This window comes from Phymastichus coffea, unplaced genomic scaffold (assembly GCF_024137745.1).
Source record: "Phymastichus coffea isolate CEN01 unplaced genomic scaffold, Cenicafe_Pcof_1.1 PCOF00009, whole genome shotgun sequence".
NCBI classification, from domain to species: Eukaryota; Metazoa; Arthropoda; class Insecta; order Hymenoptera; family Eulophidae; genus Phymastichus; species Phymastichus coffea.
The window spans coordinates 2,153,281-2,175,926 of NW_026706820.1; the positions used below are offsets into that span (position 1 = coordinate 2,153,281).

The 22,646-nt window shown below is 40.7% G+C and overlaps 2 protein-coding genes across 2 annotated transcripts; both read right to left on the reverse strand.

The window, feature by feature from the left end:
* Positions 1–4,959: 4,959 nt before the first annotated feature.
* LOC131671184 (uncharacterized) lies at positions 4,960–10,384 on the reverse strand. Its single transcript, XM_058947430.1, has 7 exons — positions 10,186–10,384; positions 9,494–9,848; positions 8,901–9,382; positions 7,729–7,916; positions 5,472–5,868; positions 5,245–5,402; positions 4,960–5,178 (listed from the first exon to the last, which is right to left on the reverse strand). The coding sequence occupies exons 1-7, from the start codon at positions 10,382–10,384 to the stop codon at positions 4,960–4,962; spliced, it is 1,998 nt and encodes a 665-aa protein (XP_058803413.1).
* A 9,803-nt stretch (positions 10,385–20,187) lies between these two features.
* Positions 20,188–22,445, reverse strand: LOC131671191 (glutamic acid-rich protein-like). The gene is made up of 5 exons (XM_058947444.1): positions 22,047–22,445; positions 21,424–21,736; positions 20,976–21,346; positions 20,563–20,776; positions 20,188–20,495 (listed from the first exon to the last, which is right to left on the reverse strand). The coding sequence occupies exons 1-5, from the start codon at positions 22,443–22,445 to the stop codon at positions 20,188–20,190; spliced, it is 1,605 nt and encodes a 534-aa protein (XP_058803427.1).
* Between the last annotated feature and the right edge of the window lie 201 nt (positions 22,446–22,646).

Consider the following 22,646-nt stretch of genomic DNA (forward strand, 5'->3'; position numbering starts at 1 on the left):
AAGAATTTTTATACTTTTAGGATCCTGTACCGTAGTACTGGTTATTTCACTCATGTCGTGTTTTTTTCTTTTTTTTCTGAAACAGATCGTGAGTTGGTTATATAAGTATGTTAGTAGCCATTAAGTTAGTTCTGCGATTTGGGTTTGCAGTGCAAGGGTATTGTCGTGTCGCTTTTGGGGATTAGGTTTCGGTGTCGATGATGCTTTTGATTTTGTTTCATTTTGGTCCAATGAAGCGTCATTTAATCTATGACCAACAGGTTTTCTTGGTTCATCCGTCCGTTTAGAATCCTTCCTACTCTTAGTCATTTTTAGACTTTGGAAAATCGATGTGGTTCTTGCAATAGGGTCTCGATTAGGTCTACGAACGTCGGGTGATTTGTGAGTTGTAGTCCTATGTGAGATCCATGTGCAGTTAGTGCACCATTTATACGCAAGTGCAATTAGTAACATTATCATAATGATATTGATGCTTAGTCCGCCGTAGATCAGTCCGGATTGATAGGTAGTAATTTTATTATGTTGACTTATAGTTTCTGCCTTCTCCATAATGTCATTTAAAGCCTTTTCCTGGCTAGTCCACATTCCAAATTACGGGACCCATTTTTCTAATTTTATATCTGAATCGAATAAGAGATGTACGGTAGGATATAGATTCGTTAAGTTGAGGTTCAAATTTGGTTTATATAGATAAATGTTTGTGTCATTTTTTTTGCTTCTGTTAACAGAGTCGCATCGCTCGTGTATCCAATACAGCCTGGGGCGATTTTGAGTATCCCTAGCCCTTGTATGTAAATCATCTGGTCCATTCGGTCCGGACAAGCGATTCGTATAGTGTCCAGTTGATGAGCAGAGAAAATCCACGACCCGTCCATCGAAATATAATTCCAGTGCGTCGTTTCCTGACTTTTCAGTACTATATCACAATGATACAACTCATGCTTGGATGGTTGTAATTAGCATTCTTAATTCACAATTCTTATTCAGATTACCATCTAGAAGGGGTCCTTTTACTGAGCATACAAAGGTGTAGTGAGTTCAAATGCAATCTGATAGAGATTGATGGTCCATTTGCATATACAGTTTTTGATCCGAGCTCAAGGCTAAGTAAGGGTAATTATATTTTATATATGCCGACCTTCTTTTAGAGATCGATAATTGTGGTACTAATATAGAATGCAATCTATATAAATTGTAGTAATTTCTGTCCACAAGGGGTAAGTGCACCACTATATATGTCCTTCCTTCGCGATGCGATGCATCAATTTTTGAAATTCTAACAACTTCTTCCGCTCTGAGATGCTCCGTTGGAATGGGAAAATCAAGGACCATTACAGTATGTTTGATATCATTAACTATTTGATGCAGCACATCAGTGTCTATTAAATCTGGGTGCACTTTTCCTTCTTTTAATGCGCGGAGAATTTCTCGAAATCTTTCTGAACCTTTAATGAAATAATCTAATCTAGATTCCAACATTCTTCCAAAAGATTGTACAGAAATCATATATTCTAAGCGTGCGTTTTCATTTTCTAATTTTTTGGATTTCTGCTACATCTGGGTTCCAAGCTGAAAGATTTTGTAACCATGTATGTCTATCATTTTGAATAATTTGTTTATTCCCGTGGTAATAATGTGTGTCCTTTTATTAAAGAGGTTGATTAACGATTTCTGGTCTTGGTATAATTGATCGATGTTTGCGTCTATTTTATTCGTTTCGTCCACAGTTACCAATCCAAATAAACTGTGGCTTAAGCTTCGTATCCCTCCAAATGATATTAGTCTTTTGTTTCTGATGCTTCCGGGCCCTCAAACCCTGGGTGGTTGGATGTTTCCCATGTTTCCGATTGATTTAGTAATTTCCGTTTGTAGTTGTTGAAGCGTGAGCTCTTTCACATCCAAAATATTGTAACGAGGGCAGCGCCTTATTCGGCACTGACGTCACTAATTTATTAAGGGGAGAGTAAGAGAGGCACTTTAACAATCGGGGAACGAGAGGATAGGTCGAACGAATAAATAATTTTCCTTAATTAGAACACACAACTTAAATCTATTCAGACAAACAAATACAAGATCGGTCATAATAAAAGTTTACATCACGCGCACATGAACAGAACGACTTGAACTAACGCGGGAGGATGAATTGCCCGGCGACTAAATCGCCTTGACCATTTGCCTCCTTACAAGTAAAAGAATACATCGAAACCTCACTACCGCATTACGATGAGCGTAGCCGGCAAGTGATTGCCTGGCTGCCTATCGTTCCTACGCGGCCGCGCATCACCATGAGAGAGAGAAATACTGGGAGAGAGAGATAACTTGACCTTTGTCCTTGGCGATGAGCCGGCAACGGGGAGTTGACCTGGCCGCTGGCTGGACGTCTTCTTCGGCGTAGCCCGTGGTGAACCCACTGGAAGTCGTGCCGTGCACGGTGGCGAGGGCGGCACTGAATGCCCTGCTGCAGGTGTTGTCGCCACACGTAGCCTTGTCTCGCCCTGGTCTGGTCACTGCTGCACGTGTACTTCTTTCTCTCTTTGCGCTGCTTCTTTCTCTCCGCTACTTCTAACTTCTCCCTGATACTTTCTTCCGACCGCTGTCTAAGTCTGACATCTCTCTTTAACTATTTTCCGGAAACTGTTGCACGCGCCTTGACGCATGTTCAGCGTCCGCACTCTCGCCGGGCTCTCCCCACCAAGCCTACTCATTAGGCGGCGTGCGACAAAAGCGCTAATTGGTCGCGCGTTACACGCCGGCCCAAACCTGCATAGTGCGTGCATAGGCGCGCACTCTAGCATGCTCGCTAACTCTCTCTCTCTCTCTCTCTCTGTCTGTCTCTGTCTCTCTCTATCTCATAGTCGCTGCGCTCTTGCTTCTTCGGGCGCTCTCAATCTTGCTCAGCAATCTTCGGCGGCTGGAAAAACATAAAGGCCAGTGGTTAGGCGCAATAAATATATGCGCCCAACGCTGACCACGTCGCCATGCCGAGCGATAAGAGGGAGAGAGAGAAGGAGGGCAGACGAGGAGCAAGCGTACTGCTTGCTCTCGTCACACCCCCTCCCAAGGCCAAAGCTCACTGCGGCCTGACTCTCTTCCCCCTTTCTCCTCTCTCGACCGGCAACTTGCAGCCAGCGCTAAACGCTAAACAAAATAATAACCTTAATTAATTTCTTAATCATAACTTATTCTATAACTTAAATTTATTCTGATAACACCCAGATAGAACCAAGGGCAAACTCTTCATCCCCAAAATCTAAACTTAAAACTCTTACAACAAAATAAACAAACTTCTCTCACCGAAGAATCGACCAACCCCGCACGCCATCATAGCAATTCCAACTCTAAAATAATAAATAAATCAACAATCCAAAGAAACACTTTACCATTACTGCTGTCGCTCCAATGACTCTCAATACCGGAGTCGGAGCATCCTGAGTTCTTCAGCCGATGGTGAAGAGGCATTGGCCCAGAGAGCCGATGGCCAGCGACCTCCGTCGCCTCAAGTCCAATAACCCCGACCGTCTCATCAACCACGACGGTCTCAACAACAGGCACGCCCGCTGAAATTGGTATGTTTACCTCTCGCGGCGTATCTTCCAAACGCGACGCGTCGCTTGAACAAACCGCGGCGTAGGCTTCCCCAATGGCACGGGCTCGACGCGCGAGCTTTTCGCGAACGCGCCTACCGCAACGGTGCCTAGGCTTCTTTGCCTTCGGCTCCCCGACAGAGGATTCAGGGCTTGCCACCATGGGCACTGCCCTAGGAACTCCAGGCTCCGGCTGTACCACCTCTGGTGTAGCCTGGAACCTGACCGGCTCCCTAGGACGGTCCTGAATCCTTGCTCCTTCTATCAACCGCCCGCGCGCCTGCTCCGCTTCATAAGCATCGCGGCAGCGCGGACAGTTAAAGACCGAAACATCTAGTCGTCCACAATTCCGACAAACTGGACGGGTGAGGGACGGCTCCTCGCAAACTGACCGTTGGTGCGCCCCCGTTTTGTAGTTAAAACAGCGGAACAAGGGCAAATCAACCTCCGGATCCCAAGGAACCGGTGCCAGTCCTCTCAGGAACATTCTCCTCGTCAATCGTTGACCCGATCCGTCCGCCCAAGTTCACTGTTCAGAAACCGAGGCTGAACTCACCGCCTGAGGAGGCAGAACAGGCGATGACCGAGGAGGGATCGGCAGCTCGGGCGTGACCGGCCTCGCTCCCTGATCGGAAAGCCTAGCCCTTGCCGCCACCCTCCAGTCTTCCACCACCGCCTTCTCGGCAGGAGCGCTTGTCCCAACTCCCGAGGCCCCAAACGTAGCATGCCCCGCCGATGCCGTCGATGAAGGGCTGCTCGCTGCTTCCACAGCGGCCACCCTTGCAACTTTAGGCAACGACGCGACCTGCACGGAGGATGGCCTCTCGAAGTTACACGCGGAGAGATTGAAACGCAACCTCCTCTCTTCGCTCGTCTTCGACATAATCCGCCGGCGGGTAACGCGCTGGCCCACCCCTACGGACGAACTGATAAGCCGGGTCCGACCTCTGCTGCTCGAGCGGCTTAAACGGGAGAGGAGCATGAATGTGCGGCTGGGGAGCCACGCGGGGCGGCTCCGCAGCCTGCATCGACTCCTCTTCCGAATCGCTAGAGCTGATCGCCATCTGCAGAATGCCGTTAGTAGCTGACTGCAGAGGGCAAGAGGGTCCTCCCCGCTCTATCGTTGGCCGAAACTTACGTCATCGGTTCGCAGTCCTACTAATGGAACATCTTGCCACGGCATGGAACATCTTGACGGCAAAGCGTGGGCTCGGCGAGGTATCGCCAGAGCTGCTGGCCTCCGCCACTGGGAAGACAATCCCTCGAGCTGCCTCTAAAACTCGCGACCGGTCCGCCGCCTCACGAATACATAACGTCGTGAGACGAAAAGCTGCACTTCGGCGGACAGCCTCATCCCAAGTGCGTGTAGGTGCCGCTAAACGAATGGTATCGGCGGGGCAGGTAAGGGTGGCGGTAAAGGTTGGCCCTTTGCCTGGCCACCCTCATCATCAGCCACCGATTTCCTGATAACCTGCGCGGTACCGGAGTCAGTCGCGACGCCTGAAAGAAGTTCGGCCAAAGCAATCTCGGTCACGCGGCCCGACTCTCTGGCCTGCTCAGCCATCATCACCTGGCGTCGTACAACCTCTGGAACCTTAAAGAAAAACCACAACACACATACGTTATTACACCTATATTAGTTGAAAGATTACGCGTTTACTTTCCGTGGCGGTATGTAACGCTTAATCTCCGAATCATGTACTCTAGTGGTGCAATGTTTGCTATTCGTGGCCAATTCATAAATCTCGGGCGAGATTACCAGAACGATTTTAAACGGACCGTCATATTTCGGATCAAATTTCGCGTTTTTGCCCGCCGCTGCATTCGAAAGCGTATGCACTTTTCGCCAAACCAAATCGCCTACTTGGAAAAGAGCTCGTCACCTACCTTTATCGTAGTATTTCTTTTGCTTTTCCTGTGCTTCGTCAATATGCTTGGCTACTAAATCGCGCAACGCATTCAAACGTAATAGCCTATCTTCCCATGCCTTTGTATCCAACTTAACTATCGGCCCTTTAACTTCAGTTTCACGCCTTAAACTCTTTACCGGATGCGGATTCCTACCATAATTTAAAAATGCCGGCGATACTTTTGTAGACGCCTGGGTCGCAGTATTTATAGCATGACGGAATTCATGCAAATGCTTATCCCAGCTTCTATGGTCGGCATCTATAAACATCGCAATCATTGTCTTCAACGTCCTGTGAACGCGTTCAACCGGATCACTCTGCTGGTGATAAGCGGGGCAAGGCAAGTGCTCAATGCCGTATTTCCGCAGTCTTTCCTGAAATACCTTGCCTTTATACGCCTTCGCGTTATCACTAACAATATATTCTGGCGTCTCCCATCGAAACAGAATTAACTCTTCTAGCGCAGCAGCGAGAGCAGGACGGTCTGCCGACCGTACTACCATATATTTATATTGGTTCTTGCTACGGAGCAGCTCTACCACATCAGTCGCTACTACTGCCCACGGCCTTTCCACAACGCGTTTTCCCATGAAGCCTAAAGGCGCTTGCTGCACTACCTTATACCGTTGACATTGAGCGCACTTATCTACAAGCGTCTTCACGTCATACCAAATTCCCGGCCAGTAATACTCACGAGCTACTCGATCGTAAGTTTTCTCCCGGCCTAGGTGTCCGGAAAATGCTTCACAATGCGCGTCCCTCAATACCCTTTCTCTAAACTCGAGCGGCACTACCATGCGCCAACATTCCTCGCGATTAGTCACTGGGTCAAGCAAGTGATCGCGCATGAAACGATACAGGACGTTATTTTCTACTCTCCAATTTTCGAATTTTTTTGGTCTCTGGAGAACGTCGTTAACACGTTGCAAATACCAAACATCCTGTACTCCATTAAATGCACAAATCACTAGCCCGTCCTCAAACTCTCGCGAAAGTGCGTCCGGCACATGATGCAGCGCTCCCTTTCGATGCACGATTTCACAATCTAACTGCTGAAATTCGAGTACCCACCACTCTAAGCGCCCTGTCAATTCTCGTTTGTTCAATATCCTCGTGAGCGCGCTATGATCCGTGATGATGACAAAATGCGAACCTTCAATATAAGGTCTAAACTTTTTTACCGCAAAAAGTACTGCCAAAAATTCGATTTCGCTTACCGAGTAATTTCGCTCATGCACGTTTAGCATCCGACTGGCGTAACAGATTGGATGTTCGCCATCGTCGAATACCTGAACCAAACACGCGCCTAACGCGAAGGAAGAGCCGTCGCAGTGCAGATAGAAAGGGCGCGCAAGTACTGGAGCCTCTGTTAATGCGCGCTTCAACCTTTCAAATGCAATCTGCTGTTCGTCTTTCTATTCCCACGGTTGATCCTGACGAATGAGTTTAGTGAACGGGGCTTTTACCTCACTCTCGTGTTCGATAAAACGCGCGTACCATCCTACCATGCCTAGGAGACGGCGCAATTGAGCTACATTACTAGGTGCAGGATAATTTATTATCGGCTTTACCTTATCACCATCCGGACGCAAGCCCTTACCATCTAACCTGTACCCTAAGTAGGTTACCTCAGTGCAAAAGAAATCAGACTTTTCTAAATTGATTTCTAGTCCTACACTTACCAATCGCTTCAAAACCTTTTCTAACCATAACATATGGCTCTCAAAATCTGCACTAACCACCAACAAATCATCAAGATACCAGAAAACATGCGCCTCATACTCTGGACCGAAAAGTGCATCCATAAGGCGCGTAAAAGTAGCCGGCGCGTTAACCAATCCAAACGGCAGTCGCTCGAATTCCCATAATCTTGAACCTGGAACCGCAAACGCTGTATATTGTTTGCTATTTTCAGATAACGGAATTTGCCAAAACGCCGCTCGCAAATCTATTTTCGACAGGTAAACCGCTCCGCGTAACCTATCTAAAATAGCGTCAATGCTAGGCATCGGATACGCGTCTACTTTCGTCACCTTATTTACTGGTCTAAAATCGAGGCAAAACCTATAATCACCGTCTTGTTTACGCACGATCACTGGCGCGTTACACTATTGACTATTCGACGGCCTAATTATTCTCGCTTTCCATAGCCACATGGTTACTTCCTGCGTAAATGCTAATATTGGAGGCGACATTCGGCGCATCGGCGTCTTTATCGGGCGCGCATCGCCTACGTCGATAATGTGCTCGATAACCTTGGTGACCGCTGGTGATTCACCAGGTTCCGGGACAATCCGGCGAACAAGCGCCATGATTGTCTCTTTCTGAGCCTTCTCGTATTTACTCAAACCCGCGTATTCGGCGTAAACGTCTACTTCTCTACTATCCTGCTCTGCTAACTGAAACCAATCGCCTTGGTCACCTGCCCGCCAAGCGCGATTACCGTAGTTGATATTAATATCCCATTTATTCCAAAAATCTGCACCTAAAATCAAGTCGTGCCTAAGTGTAGATACTACCGTCGCAATCAACCAATCAGTCTTGCCACCAATTTCCATACTTAGCTTTAAGTCCCCCCACGTTCGCGGTTTCTCACCTGAAATACCCTGTACGAATATCGTAGGCGGCCTTAACCGATCCTTAAACCGTAAGCCAAGATTCGGCCCTACCACTGATACCTGTGCACCTGAATCTAGCAGCGCTGTATAGACTTGCCCGCCTATGTCGACCTTAATAAAGAACCTATTCTCTACTACCGCGACTGTTGCTGCATCCGATTCATTTACTGTTTGGCTAGAAAGCCCTGAGTTACACTCAGACCCTCCCCTCGCCGAAACGGACGGTGCGTCGGTACCAACGACCGTACGTCCATTAAACAAAACCAAATCATCAGCAAGCTCACCTGGACCGCGTATAGCCGCGACCTTTGTCGAAGCTCGCTCCGACGGGAGCGCAGCGCTTGAGCTCGCTTTCTCGAAAAACAATTCTAACCCTGGTTCCTCATTATTTCTTAAGGCAACGGCCTTTTCCGAAGCCTGCCCAACCGTGGGCGAAATACTTGAACCTGTCTCTCTCGCGTTCATGCGCAGCAACGGCAACTCAACTTTACCTCGCTAGGCACTTCTCGAGCGAACTACCCGCCAAAGAATTTCTACCATGATCGATCGCATCTCGCGCATTTGTGTCTGGTAAAACTTTCTGTATTTTAGCATTTTGACTATTGCAGAAACCTTCTGCGCCTTCCTGTACCGAGTCGCGAGAATTTACCTACAGGCTAGATACGCTACAGGCCTTTCATGGCCATCCACTTCCTGCGATAGGACCGCTCCTATCGCATAATCCTAAGCATCTGTGGTTAAGGTAAAAGTCTTCCCGAAATCAGGAAAGGCTAGGATCGGAGCCTTACAAAGCATCTGCTTCAGCTTTTCGAAAGCCTCTTTCTGCTCTGGTCCCCAGTTATAGGCTTGGTCCTTTTTCGTTAAATCACTGAGGGGCTTGGCTATCTTCGAGTAGTCTTGGATGAACCGTCGGTAATATTCGGAGAGTCCAAGAAAAGACCTAATGCTTTTTACTCCATTGGGCTTTGGAAATTTCTTTACGGCCTCGACTAATTTAGGGTCTGGCTCAACTCCTCGAGCACTAACAATGTATCCCAGGAACTTTACTTCCCGGCATAGGAAATTTACCTTATTCGGTTGTAAAACTAGTCCTGCGTTGCTAAGTTTTCCAAATAATTTCCCTACTTTTACTTCATATTCATGTAGGTTCTTAGCGTAAACTATGACTTCATCTAAGTACACTAACATTTCTACATTCAATAGTCCTCGCAACAACGCATTAATCATTCGTTGGAAGGTCGCTGGCGCATTCATTAGTCCTTCTGGCATTCTGATGTAATGAAAATGTCCATCAAAGGTCGAAAATGCCGTCTTCTCCCTGTCCTCAACCCTTAAGGGAATTAGTTGAAATCCACTGATTAAGTCGAACGTTGAAAAATACATCGAACCTCCCAACTGATCTAGAATATCAGCGATGTTAGGTAAAGGGTAGGCATCACCAATGGTTTTTTTATTTAGTTCTCTAAAGTCAATGACCAACCTCCACCTTGGTGTACCATCACTCGCCGGGCTTTTAGGAACAATCCAGAGCGGCGAGTTATAAGGTGAATTTGATTCTTCGATTATTCCTTCCCTTAATCGTTTTTTAATTTGGTCCGATATAAATTTTCGGTATATAGGGGGATGCCTATACTGTTTGGTATTAACCGGTATTCTATTCTCTAAGTGTATTTCATGTTCTATTAAATTAGTACACGGTAAAGGTTTCCAGGAAGTAGAAACACATTCGGATATTTCTTCAATAAGCGTTTAATACTCTTGAGTTCATGCGAGTTAAGGTGTCCTGTTCTAATCAGTTGCAATAATTGCCTATATCGGTTCTCGGATTGATCCATAGTCTGTGGTCCTTGAAGCTATCTTTTCGATCCGAATTCGTGTCACTAGAGAATTCCGATTTGTAATATTCAAATGGAATAATTTTCTTCGGGTCCACTTTTATTGTTACTTCCCTCTCATGGGTATTGATGGCCATAATCTTACAGGTCTCATGATCGTTAATGACTATGCCTTCCCCAAGAAACACTTTATCATCCGCCACATTTATTCTAGGTAAATACCCTTCTGCGAGCGTACTCTTCAGCAAATTAATCTGTATAACTTGACGAGTCCTTGGTGCTAATGTATATCGTACCGTGCCAACCGGCAGTCCCTCTTCGCCATTTGTAATCTTATTATTCATGTTTTCTTTACAACCCAGTTGTTCTATTCCTCGATCTAGGTCCGCTGAAGTTTCAATATCCGATACCTCATCTTCACGAGCTCTAATGGTCATAGCTTGTATCAGATCATCTTGTAATCGGTCAATGGGAACATCATTCGGTAAAAACGATATCGGGTTCATTACGTCGCTATTTACCATTAGGCTGTTATGATAATACGAAATCACTGCATTGGTATCGATCAAGTAATCTCTGCCTAACATCCCGTCCTCTTCAATAGTAAAATTGTTCCATACTATGTGGAAATTCCCGGTTTTTCGGACGTCGATACTTCCGGAATTTCGGTCAACATCGACTTCGCATTCGGTTGAACTTTCTCTTGGTTCTGGCGGCACATTCATCCCACTCATCCTCTAATTGTTCCTCTTGGTCGTTTTCTATATGTGTGACGTAAGTTTTGTATCTAGGGTCACCTTCAGGTACTTAACCGTCCCTCTGGTCTCTGTCTGAAAACCACCAACCGACGCTGGAATAAGTGTGTTAATTCTGTTTCCCATTAGAAGGATCAGTTGCCTCTTAGCCAGGGCCAGCCTCAGCCCATATCTAGACATTTGCTAACTCCGTGGTGCGTGCTGTCATCACTGCTGCGATATCACCAGCGTAGGCGACCATCTTCACTCCCTACGGTATCTTCAGTCTCAGTAATGCGTCATATACTATATTCCAGAATTTCAGATCCAAGATAGATCCCTACGTACACATGAGGTATATGGAGAGTCGAGGCTTTCAAGGGCCTCAAGTATATCACTCCATTTGGCTAAGTGAAGGCATCTTGATGACCAGTGTTTCTATTGGTCTCGCCCTATAGCAAATGCGCTTCGTCTACGAAAAACTATCCGTGATCTGTCGTATTACCCTTATTGTCGAGCATTGCCTTCGAAAACCATGCCGGTTGTCCACGGTTCTCCGTTGATGTTACCACATCCGTTAGTTTCGGTTTTATTAGCGCTTCGTACAGTTTACCCGCTGTCTCTAGCAGACTCAAGAGTCTATAGGAAGACGAGGCATTCGGCTTTCTTTTTTCATATAAGGTCGCAGTAAATTTTCCCGCAGTGGTTTACGGATTATACTATATATGGCCCAGGGTCCTTTTTATATATATATTTTTTTTTAATATTATAGATAATAAATGAATAAAGCCGATAATACAATGATAATAATTCCTAACAAGATAATAATTTATTCAAATAATTATTTTCAACAAAATACCAATTATTATTATTATCAATTATAATTAACAATTAATAATTTATTCAAATAATAATTACCAATAAAATACTAATTATTATTATCAATCAATAACAATTTATTATATATATATATATATAATTAAAAATTTTTATTTTAATAATTAATTTGTATTATTCCATTAATCAATAAATAAATTATATTAATAAAATAAATTATTAATTAATAAATTAATTTATTAACCAATAAAATATATATTTTATTAACTAATATATATCTATCGTTTAGTAATAAAAGTAAAAGTAAAAATAATTAAGGGAAATTTTAATAACAGAATGGTACGGGACAATGCTAAGTGTGAATCCCCTATTACAACAAAATAAAAAAAAATAAATTCGTCTATTTCACAGAAGAAAATATTGCGCAAATGCGCACATCAAATTTTAAACGATCGTTCATAAATAATACCCCAAGGGAATTCTGCTAAACCGCGTTTCGACTTTCAAATATTTTTAAGCAAAAGAATCACGTTGCCAATGCTATTCCGTCAACTAAGCATGAAATTTAGGAACGGAAAAAGGACGCACCCGGTTTCAGACGCGAAGACTCTAATTACGCTTACGCGACCAAAAACCGAAACTCCAATGAATTCCTGAGCGCCCGATCGTGTGAAAAACAATTTTCCACTTCCTCGGCGTGGCTTTAGCCTGCTCAAAAACGAGCGTCCTATTCACCCGCATCGCGTTTCGTACAGCACGGGAAAGAAATTATATTTTTCTAATCGCAATTATAATTAAATATAACGTAAATATTACACAAGACTAAGGTAAAATAATATATGAGTTATGAGAGGAAAAAAAAATATTAATAATGATGATAAAGACGGCGGATTAATTAATATGTATTAATATTAATTAATACGCATCAACATATATTAACACTATGTAATACTATATATTACACACCAATCAATAATATATTGTGACGGTAAGCGCCAAATTAGCGCTAATTATTTAGCTTAATTGCTGCCTGTGAGGGCAGCACCTGCCGGGAGGACGAAATTCGTAACTAAGGAATTCGGCACGCGAGCAGACGGAACGCGCGCGATTGAATTCGCGTGAAGCATTGACCACTGTTGTGTCCGCCCGCTTTTCGCTATCGCCACCGCCGATTCACGTGCCCTTGACAACTACAACGCATCAGAACAGCAGCAGCCAGTTATCCAGGATTGTAGCCGCCAAGGTGCCATCCAGCTATCAGTTTGAGGCCAGGACGAGTGTGTGTGTGAGGTTTCGCCATCGAGGGCGAAACCATAACGTGCGCGAACTCGCGACTCGCGAAATAGACAATAGAAACTGATCCGCTCTGTGCGAGTTATTTGTGTTTTTCTCCGATCGCCTGCAAATATAAGGTAAGCTGGTCAGCTTAATTTCGCGATCGCGACTGCATGATTGATAACTAATTTCCGATATCCGAACCGTACGTGTAACGGCTCTAACAACAAAGAGCAGCGAGCGTCCCGGCAATACGTGTTGCCGACGAGTGAGCGTCAATGTAAACAAACGCGCGGGCCGACCTTCTGTAGATTATGAGGAATAATAAAAGATCTAGTTCGTATTACTAACAAGTGCTTTTCGATTCACTTATATCTCATAGCTTCCACTCACTTTCCTAAGATAAGAGGACTTACTGGTTGACTGACGCACGTTTCCACATGCTCCCCGATTTACGTACTGAGCATAATTAACTACGCGCGTCCTTTTAGTGTAAACGCGCGAAATAAAATAATTAAACGGTTTTACCCCGTTACAATATATATACTAATAATATAGTGTATTCATACTTATTACATTAATACTCGTGCCAATCAATATATATTAATCAATGTGTATTAATTTTGTGAAGTTATTCACTTAATTATTAAGATTTTATCAACGCCAGAAAAGCGAAAAGATAAAGCCTGAGAAACCACGCTCTGCTACCAATTGATAGGTGACAACTCGCGCGAGGCGAGTTTGTCCCGTACGAAGGCCTTTTTAACAGTCGAGCGGCCTTAGACTCGGGCGGCAGTCAGGCTTTCGGGCACCCCGGCCCGTTCGCGCGTCAATAATGAAATCCCTGTTAATTATAATCCGACACTCAATATCGCGATTGTAAAGTAAATAATTGAACGTTTATAAGGTTTCTCGCTTGTTTATTAAAAAGAAAAATGTAATAGCGATTTTCTTTAATATAATGGGGAAGCATATGGATACACTTATAGGCGTTTATATTTATAATATTTATTCTAGTCTCTTTCACAACATTAATAAGTTAAGCAGAATAGATATATATATATATATAAATTCTCAGACGCGTAATTTTCGCCTCGCGATGTCTATTATTTTTTGGTTACATAAAAAGTATTACTCACTTTGTATTAATATTGTAAATATAAATTGGTCCAAAATATTATTTGCTTCGTGATGTGGCCAATCACTTTTTCTTTGAATCTGATCAGATCAACTGGTCCAATATATTTTTTATCCAATAGTGTAGCAACACACAAGAAAATGATAATTCCTATGATTTTCGTTTACACAAAATTATTAAAACAATTGTACTCGACACTTCTAATACTTAATTGCAACTCGAACAATTATATTCTCAAATTCTTATTATGGATTTAACTTCAGTAGGAAAAATGCAGGCTTCTTAGTTGAGCGCTCACTCCTAACTGACTAATTCTTCTCGCTCTTGTCGTTGTTTTCGCCGGTTCATTATATATCTTTTGTCCCTCGCATTCCGTCTCTCTCTCTCGCACATATGCTTTAGACGTTTACGCTTCTCGTATCGGCTCGTCTTACCTAGCTAAGCACGCTGACCGAAGCATGCTGTCGCAGCATGATGACTCAACGTGAATCAGCCTCTGCCGCTCATTCCTACCGAGTCGCGCACACAAATACTGCTAGCTATACTATGTCCGAACGGAAATCTCGAGAGCGAAATATTATTCGACAAAATACAATTATAACACAATGAAGCGTCACGTAACACCCACACCAACGTCCAATAAAAACGAAATATCACGGAGAACGTGACCTGTTATTATCCTTTAGCATCTTAACCTCCTAAAGAATAGCGCTTGAATCTATAGTCGAGAACCCCATAGGTCCAGACTAGAAGGGGGCTGTGACGGTAAACGTCTAATTAGCGCTAACGGCCCAACCATGCGGCTGCCCGCGAGAGCAGCACCTACCGGTTGGGGAAAATGTGACGAGGGAATTCGGCACGCGACGGGACGGAACGCGCACGTATGAAAATGAGCCAGTCGAGGATCAGCTATCGATATCGCCTGAGAAGAGTCGAGGATTAGAATTCGATCGCCGAGCCGTGCAGCGAATATCTTGAATATTTTCCCGAGTTTTCTGAGTGCCGAGACGAGCTAATCCAAGCCTGCAGGAGCCGTGCCTGATACTGAACACTACGAGTGTGCGTGTAAGCGTGCGTGAGTGAAGAGTTTCGCCATCGAGGGTGAAACCGTGAACGAGAGGCAGTATCACTTGCATATAAACGTTTGCCGAAAGACTATTGTGTGCTGCAAGAGCCTCCTTCTTCGTATCACTTGCTTCCCTTGCGAGAGTTAATGAGGTAAGCTGGCCAGCTTAATTTCGCGATTGCGACGGAATTGCTAAATAACTAATCTCTCGTACTCGCTAGAAAACGTGCATATATTATCTCGGCAAACAATGAGCGGCGAGTCATCCGACTCCGTTTGTTATTGTCGCGCGAGCGTTTTGTAAACATAAACACGCGGGCCGAATACAGTGTATAGTTTAAAGGAAATAAACGATCTCGCATGTGATATTGATTAGAATTTCATCGTATTTATTTCAATAGTAGATAGTTGGTTGACTGATACCCGTTCCCTCCTGCTCTCCGGTTTTCATGTTTGACCGTATAAGTAATCACGCGCGCTCTTCAATACGATCGTGCGCATTAAATTGAATAAACGGTATTAACCCCGTTACATAGTATACTATACATTTTACTTCGAAGTCCAATGAATTCTCTCATAATATTACCATTACATTCACCTTTCATAATACCGAAAACTTTTTTATTAACTAACGGCATATTAAACTGATTATTTTCTGAGCAATCTGATGTATTAAATTTATTGATATCTTCTTTCATTATTATCAACATCTTGAAATTCATATACGAGGCTATGTGTATCAGTATAAAGTAATTTTGCTTTATGAGGTAGTCTTTCTTTTATGTAGCCATAATGGAAGTCATATACTAATGTTTTTGAGAGATCTAGCACACAAAGTCCAATATATATATTGGTTTTTCAATGTTAATAGACGACCATAATAACTGTATTGCTACTAAATTTTCATCAAAGATTGAACTACTATGAAAGTTGGGTTGGGCGATCCGTGCTTCTGCTCCATATCTGCCACTGCATGCACTGATTAATTTAACGTCTTTTCGTTTCCTTTCATCCTCCATAGTCTTTCCGTATACTGCATTAATCATGAGTTTATAGAATAACTTTTTAAATTCATTTTTAGCTTGTTTTCTTTTTTCTGTATTCAAATCTACATAAGTTTTAAGCCACGGCTTTCGATTAAACTGAAGTGCTCTGTGTATTTGTTTTATTTTGAGTCCGTATTTAATAGCCTGCTTTAGCGCTCTATAATGAATGACATACTGTTCTTTATTATACAGTGTTGTTAAAAGTTTTTTTTGTCTTGATCCAGGTGGTGTGTTATGTTCAGGCCAAAGTGGAAGGTCCTTATGTTCGTGGTGTAGTTCTTTTGGATACTCTAGATCAACTTCTAAAATATATCCAACCTCATTATTATCGGAAAGATTGAAAAAATGAGGCTCATCGATGTTAGAGACCCACTTAAAATTTTTATATGGTAATGATTGCATCATCGCCCATCCATATAAATTGTTAACATCAAAGTACATCAAAGTCTTGCTAGGTTCTTTATCATTATATTCTGAGCCCATATATCGATTATAGCTTTTGAGTATCTATTACAGCATTGACTAATACCTCCTCAATTTTTGTACACTTTAACATAGCATCCCATGTTAATCCAGGAGTAGTATAATAGTGTGCTGGGTCGAGTTGATACGCATCCATACAAGTTTTACGAAAATTTTCAAAAATATCGGCCAAGAGTAATACGTCAGTCTTTAAATATAAATCAGAATACTGTCCTAAATCAATGATGTCAAATGCATTCCACACTTTTTGAGCATGCTCATAGTCAGCTTCAGAGATGTTGCTATCTATCAATTAACTATGAAAATCTTCGATAGGTGGTAATTGAGTCTGTTATAATTTTTCAAAACTGTTAACATACTCATATGGAAAAACGCCTTTTCTCTTCAATAATTCTATTTATGTTTTTGTATATTTATCTATCTTGAATTCATGCTCTACGATATTTAGTTTGGTTAAGTATGAAGCCAATTTTTCGAGAGATGATGGCATAAAACGAAACGAATCAATAAATCGAAAATTTATAGTACTACCGTCCACGTGTTTTGTGAAAGCTATATATCTTTCCTTGTTTTGAGCTAAAACAGTCACATTTCCCTCAAAATCAGAGCTAGTAGCTATTTCTTTTGTTATAAAATGAGAATCATATCGAGTAAGGTTATGGAAGACGACTGGTATAAAATAAGGATTCTTATAATTTAAATTACAGAATGCGTGAGAAGCACATCTAAATCGGCCCGTCAAATGACAATGATCTCTAACTATTGTTTCATCACATTGAAAATATTTTCTACAAATATGACACACTTTTCTCATCTTGAAATCCATTTGATTACGCCATGAAAGATTCATTTCTATTGCATTCTTATATATTTGATCCATTTCATCTAACAAAATCTGAAATTATTTGATAATCCATTGTGCGGGTGATTGTTCTTCATTCAGTTTTTTTCTATACATCTTAAAGATTGATATGAAATCATCATAACTACATTTTATATAAAGTCCAACACTAAAGGCTTCGTGATCTTGGAAGGATCGTCCATTATTTACTGGTTTCAATAAGAACTCTAAATTAGCATAGATAATTAAATTTCAGAAGAGGAAAATTAGGTAGATTAACTCTATATTTATTTAATTTTAAACAATCTGTCTCATGAATATTCAATTTTTCTTTATTATTAAAATAGTGGAGACAGCGTTCACAGAGATAAATTTGTGCAGTATATTTCGTTACTTGACTTCTAACAAGAGCAGATAAGTTTTTAATCCATACATAGTGGAATTTTTATTTGAAATTATCTTTGTTATTTGATCTAATAGATTTTTCTGTTTCATTCTCATCAATATAATCGCTTTGTAGTAACAAAAGATTTACATGCTTATCTTGTTTTAAAGTTGATATATAATATGGTGAGACTTCGAATTTAAAACCGTATTTTTTTAGTATGTATAGATTTATTGAAATACTATTTTATTTTTCAAGTTTATAAATATTCTTTACCTCAACAGGAAAGTTTATATCATCGAATTTCAATTCATTCGCAAAGGGCATATAATTTTGAACTCTTTCGCTAGGAAATCTAGCTGGATGAAGACAGGCAAGCACAGCCCATTTAAAACATTCATTATCTGTATTTTGAACGTTGATAATTGCTTTTTTATCTGCTATTTGTTTTGGTAGTTGAATATATGAGCCAGGTTTGGAAGGATTAAATTTATTTATATTAACAGTAATACCGATGATAGTTTTTAATGTCCAACCGGAATCTTTTTCTTGAAATTCTTCTAAATTTTTAAGTATAACATCTTCAATATTTTCTGTAAACCATAATTTAAGATCTGTCGTTCTAAAAATAGAAATATTTTCGGTGTTGAAATACTTTACTTGAATGTCCTCTATATTATTTTTTCTTACGGGAAATTGAGCTGACATTTCTTTTTTCTAATGCTGAATTTATTTCACGCCAAATAACTCCATCCCCTTCAATTTGGTTTGGAATGACTCGTAATGATTTCCTCCGACTTTTATGGAATTATTTAAATTAATTTCGATTGAATTCAAATGAGTAGCGCATGTTTGACATCTCTGTCATATTGCTCTACTTAAGTTAGGCCGTAACATATATTCTTCAAGAGAATTCAAAGCGGTAATTATTATATTGTTCCATCTAATAAAATCATCCTTATTAGCGTCTGAGTTGTAATAGACTTTCCATAAATCGCGTACTGTATTTTCAAAATAAGAAATAGAAGCCATTGTAATGAAAATGCGCGTAGGATAACTACTACTACTACTACTACTACTACTACTACTACTGCTACTGCTACTGCTACTGCTACTGCTACTGCTACTGCTACTGCTACTGCTACTGCTACTGCTACTGCTACTGCTACTGCTACTGCTTGTCACTGCTAAGAAAGCTAGGGAAGCGGGCTGTCTCGAAAGACTGCGCTCTTAAGCACTATGGTGGCGCTGAAAGCAGCGGTTTCGGCGCTGTAGGTTGAAGAGGGGGTAGTCAGACGAAAGGTAGGAGGTGGGTAGGTGGGTGGTGGCTACGCCTAGCAAGCTAGAGACGCTACGCCCTCTCCGAGGGCTCACACTCAGCTAGCATAAGCTTACTAAGCGCCCTACTATTAAAGGAGAGCGAGAGAAAGGGATAGAGAGAGAGAGAGAGAGAGGGATAGAGAGAGAGAGATAGAGAGAGAGAGAGAGAGGGATAGAGAGAGAGAGAGAGAGAGGGATAGAGAGAGAGAGATAGAGAGAGAGAGAGAAAACAGCATCCGCACTATACGGTGTACGCGCCTAGCAAACTAGAGACGCTACCCCCTCTCCAGGGATCCACACTCAGCCAGCATAAGCGCCCTACTATCGAAGGAGAGCGAGAGAGAGAAATAGAGAGAGAGAGAGAGAGAGAGTGAGACCATCATATAGTTTACCAAACACCCTACCGACTTCTACAGCATCCTACCTTAACAACCTCTTAGGTTGTGACAAACATCACCCTATTGCAAAAAATGACGTCATTAATGACGTTATTTAATTACGTCATTAATGACGTTATTTATAACGTTATTGGACGTGTTAGGTTTTGGAACGTAAAATAACGTTATTTTTCAAAAATTTGGAGTGCTGTTGAAACCAAATAACGTTATTTCTCGTCGGAAATAACGTCATTTACAGAAAATAACGTTATTTCTCAAAGAAGTGATTTAGGTCTGGAAATGGAATAACGTTATTTCTCACAGATGATAACGTCATTTGCAGAAAATAACGTTATTTTTTCAAAAATTTGGAGTGCTGTCGAAACCAAATAACGTTATTTCCCGTTAACAATAACGTCATTTACCGAAAATCACGTTAGTTCCATGGAAATTTAGTAAAATGAAATGATGTAATTTTGTTGTTATTGTATTGTAATCTTATTCAAATATATTATCATAGACGTACATATTTGTTTTACATATAATATCACGTAGCCCTTAAACTTATAGAAAAAAGTTAAATAGCATTATATATATGTGTGAAAAATATGTAATATTTGCATTATACGTACATAATACAAGATTTTTTTATATTCTAAAATAAATAAGACGTTATGGAACTTTTTGAACATTAAGAAAAAAAGCTAATTAAAGATGACAAGTTGATTGTACTTCGGATCAATCATATTCCAGATCATCTTCATTAATCTCAGAATCATCATTATCGTTATTCTCTTCGTCGTCCTCATTCTGATCTTCATCATGATTCTCATCCTCATCCTCATCCTCATTATCATCAGATTCATTTACATTTTTATTATATTTTTCTTCGCGAAGCTCGTCAGAGCAAGTAGAATAAGTTTGCCTTTCTTGAGCAATTATAGTACCAAGTTTTCTTCCAAATTGCTGTATAATAGCGCGTTTTTTCTGAGAAGACATCTCATTATGAATTATTTTGTTTTCTATTAAGTATTGGACATATCCACCTACAAATGAAATAAAAATTCAGTATAAGGTATTTTTTAAAGAGATCATTTAGATAATATACAGTACGTTTTAATGCCTCAAATTTTTTGGGATCAACAGGAGACCTGTTTGAAGCATCCTTTGTTCGGTTAATTTGTATAGCCAAGCATAGAAATTCATCAGTTTCCCATATGTAGGGAATTAGTTCCCTCAAGAATTTATAAGCTGACTTTACCCGCTTGGCTTTTTTCCAAGCTTTATAGGGCACCGAAACTCCAAAATGTAGATGGAACATAGTTCTCTGGAAATTATTATACATATAAGGTCGTTTACATAAAATAACGTTATTTCTTAAAGAATTGGTTTAGCTCTGAAAATGAAATAACGTTATTTCTTATAGGAAATAACGTCATGTACAGAAAATAACGTTATTTTCCTGGAAATTTATGACTGAAAAGTCAATATTTTATTTATTTATAATTTATCGGATAAATACTTACCGCTGGTTTGTCTTCCGTCGCTTCCTCTTCCCAGGTGGTGAGTCTCCGCCTCTTTATTTCGCAATCTGACTGAATATAGTCGTCTGAATCGTATAGGACACTTTTTAGTTTTTTTTTGTACTTTTTATTCTTTGGTTTCTTATCTGGCTCCTTCCTGATATTTCTTCTTTTCTCGGCAACTGCTCTCTTTTGTGAACTAATTTTTAATTTATTTTTAGGTACTGCATCTTTTCCAATATCTTTTTCCTTCAATGACTGTTTTTGTATTCCACTTGTGGATGGTCTGCTTTCCAATGCTTTGCTGGTTGATACTTTATTTGCTGGAGATAAACGAAAATTCACGTTTGAGCTATAGGAAGTATCCAGTACATCTGAAAAACGAATATTCCAGTATACTTAAAGCTGCTTCAACGATATAAACACTATTATATATTTTTGAATTACTTACCTTTAAGGATAATATTGCATGGTAATAGAGGATTTGTCCTTGAGTAACGTGCAGATTGTGGGGTATAAATATCATTCATGCTAGGGGAAGCTGAAATACTAGGGCTATAATTCGAAGAATTATTTGACTGTCCTTGCATTTTTTTTTGAAGTGCTTTTAATTGCTCTTCTAATTCCATTATACGTTTGTCTTTCTCAAATTCTTTAGTTGTGGTAGCTTCATTAAATTCTAAATTACTTTGCAGCATTTTTAATTTGCTGCCCATAGCTGTTTCTGCATCTGCTACTGAGAGTGGAGAGGGCAGCTTTTGGTCCTGAATAAGGAAACGAAGTGTGTGATCTTAGAGTTAAATAGTTATTTAAAATTTATACACTAAAAAATATAATATTCAAAGTATAGATTTCTTGTAAAATTTATAATGAAAGTTGAACAATAAATAGCAACAAAAAATAGAAACATCCAAAATTGTTAATATGTAGTATATACCACAGTAAAATCAACAAATCTGAAATATTTATACTCCACATATAGCTAGCAATATTTATTTTTTTAATCATAAAAATGTTCCACCGAGTGTACATATTGACTACTATGAAAGTATGTTGTATACATAGCATAAAAACCTTATTTGATGACGTCGTTGAGAATATCCCTTTTTTAGCTTTTCCTTTCCCTTTTGCCTTTTCCTTTCCATTAACTTCTTGATCCTGGTGCTTCTGAGCTAACTCGTGGAGAACAGTGCTGAGTCTCTTATTTGGCTTAGGCCATCTTCTTTTTTTAGCTTGTAACGTTTCCTTATCTGCAGCGATTTCCAGAATTACTGCTGGTTCAAACATATCTTGGCCTTCAGCACCCTTTCCACTTTTCACCTTAGCATCATAGGGAAACTTTTTTTCTTTTGGATCATAGTGTTGGATATGAGTCACCGGGAGAAAATTTACTTCTGCATTATCAGCATAAAACCTAACAGCAGCATGAGCTGTTGTCTCGCCAACATCTGACATGCCACTATCACCTTCCATTGTGTCTTAAAAAACAAATTTAAAAAATATATATAATATAATATTTGATACATTAACATGTTATATTAGATACATAAACATGAATTTTAACAGTTAACAACAGAGATTTGGCATCATATGTCCAATTATCAATGCTGACAGTGCACGATAAAACTTTTACTGGCAAAAAGAAATTAAATTATTTAATTTACAAGTACATTG

Bases quoted from the DNA above. Each gene is read 5' to 3' on its own strand.
- LOC131671184 (XM_058947430.1), bottom strand. From the start codon at position 10,384: ATGACCATTAGAGCTCGTGAAGATGAGGTATCGGATATTGAAACTTCA. The intron at 7,917-8,900 runs GTAAGGCTCCGA...CTTGGCGGGCAG, and splicing joins AAAGCTGAAGCAGATGCTTT to GTGACCAAGGCGATTGGTTT. The intron at 5,869-7,728 runs GTAGGCGATGCG...AAGGTATTTCAG, and splicing joins TTATCGAGCACATTATCGAC to GAAAGACTGCGGAAATACGG.
- LOC131671191 (XM_058947444.1), bottom strand. From the start codon at position 22,445: ATGGAAGGTGATAGTGGCATGTCAGATGTTGGCGAGACAACAGCTCAT. The intron at 21,737-22,046 runs GTTTTTATGCTA...TTCCTTATTCAG, and splicing joins CAACGACGTCATCAAATAAG to GACCAAAAGCTGCCCTCTCC. The intron at 21,347-21,423 runs GTAAGTAATTCA...TTCGTTTTTCAG, and splicing joins ATGCAATATTATCCTTAAAG to ATGTACTGGATACTTCCTAT.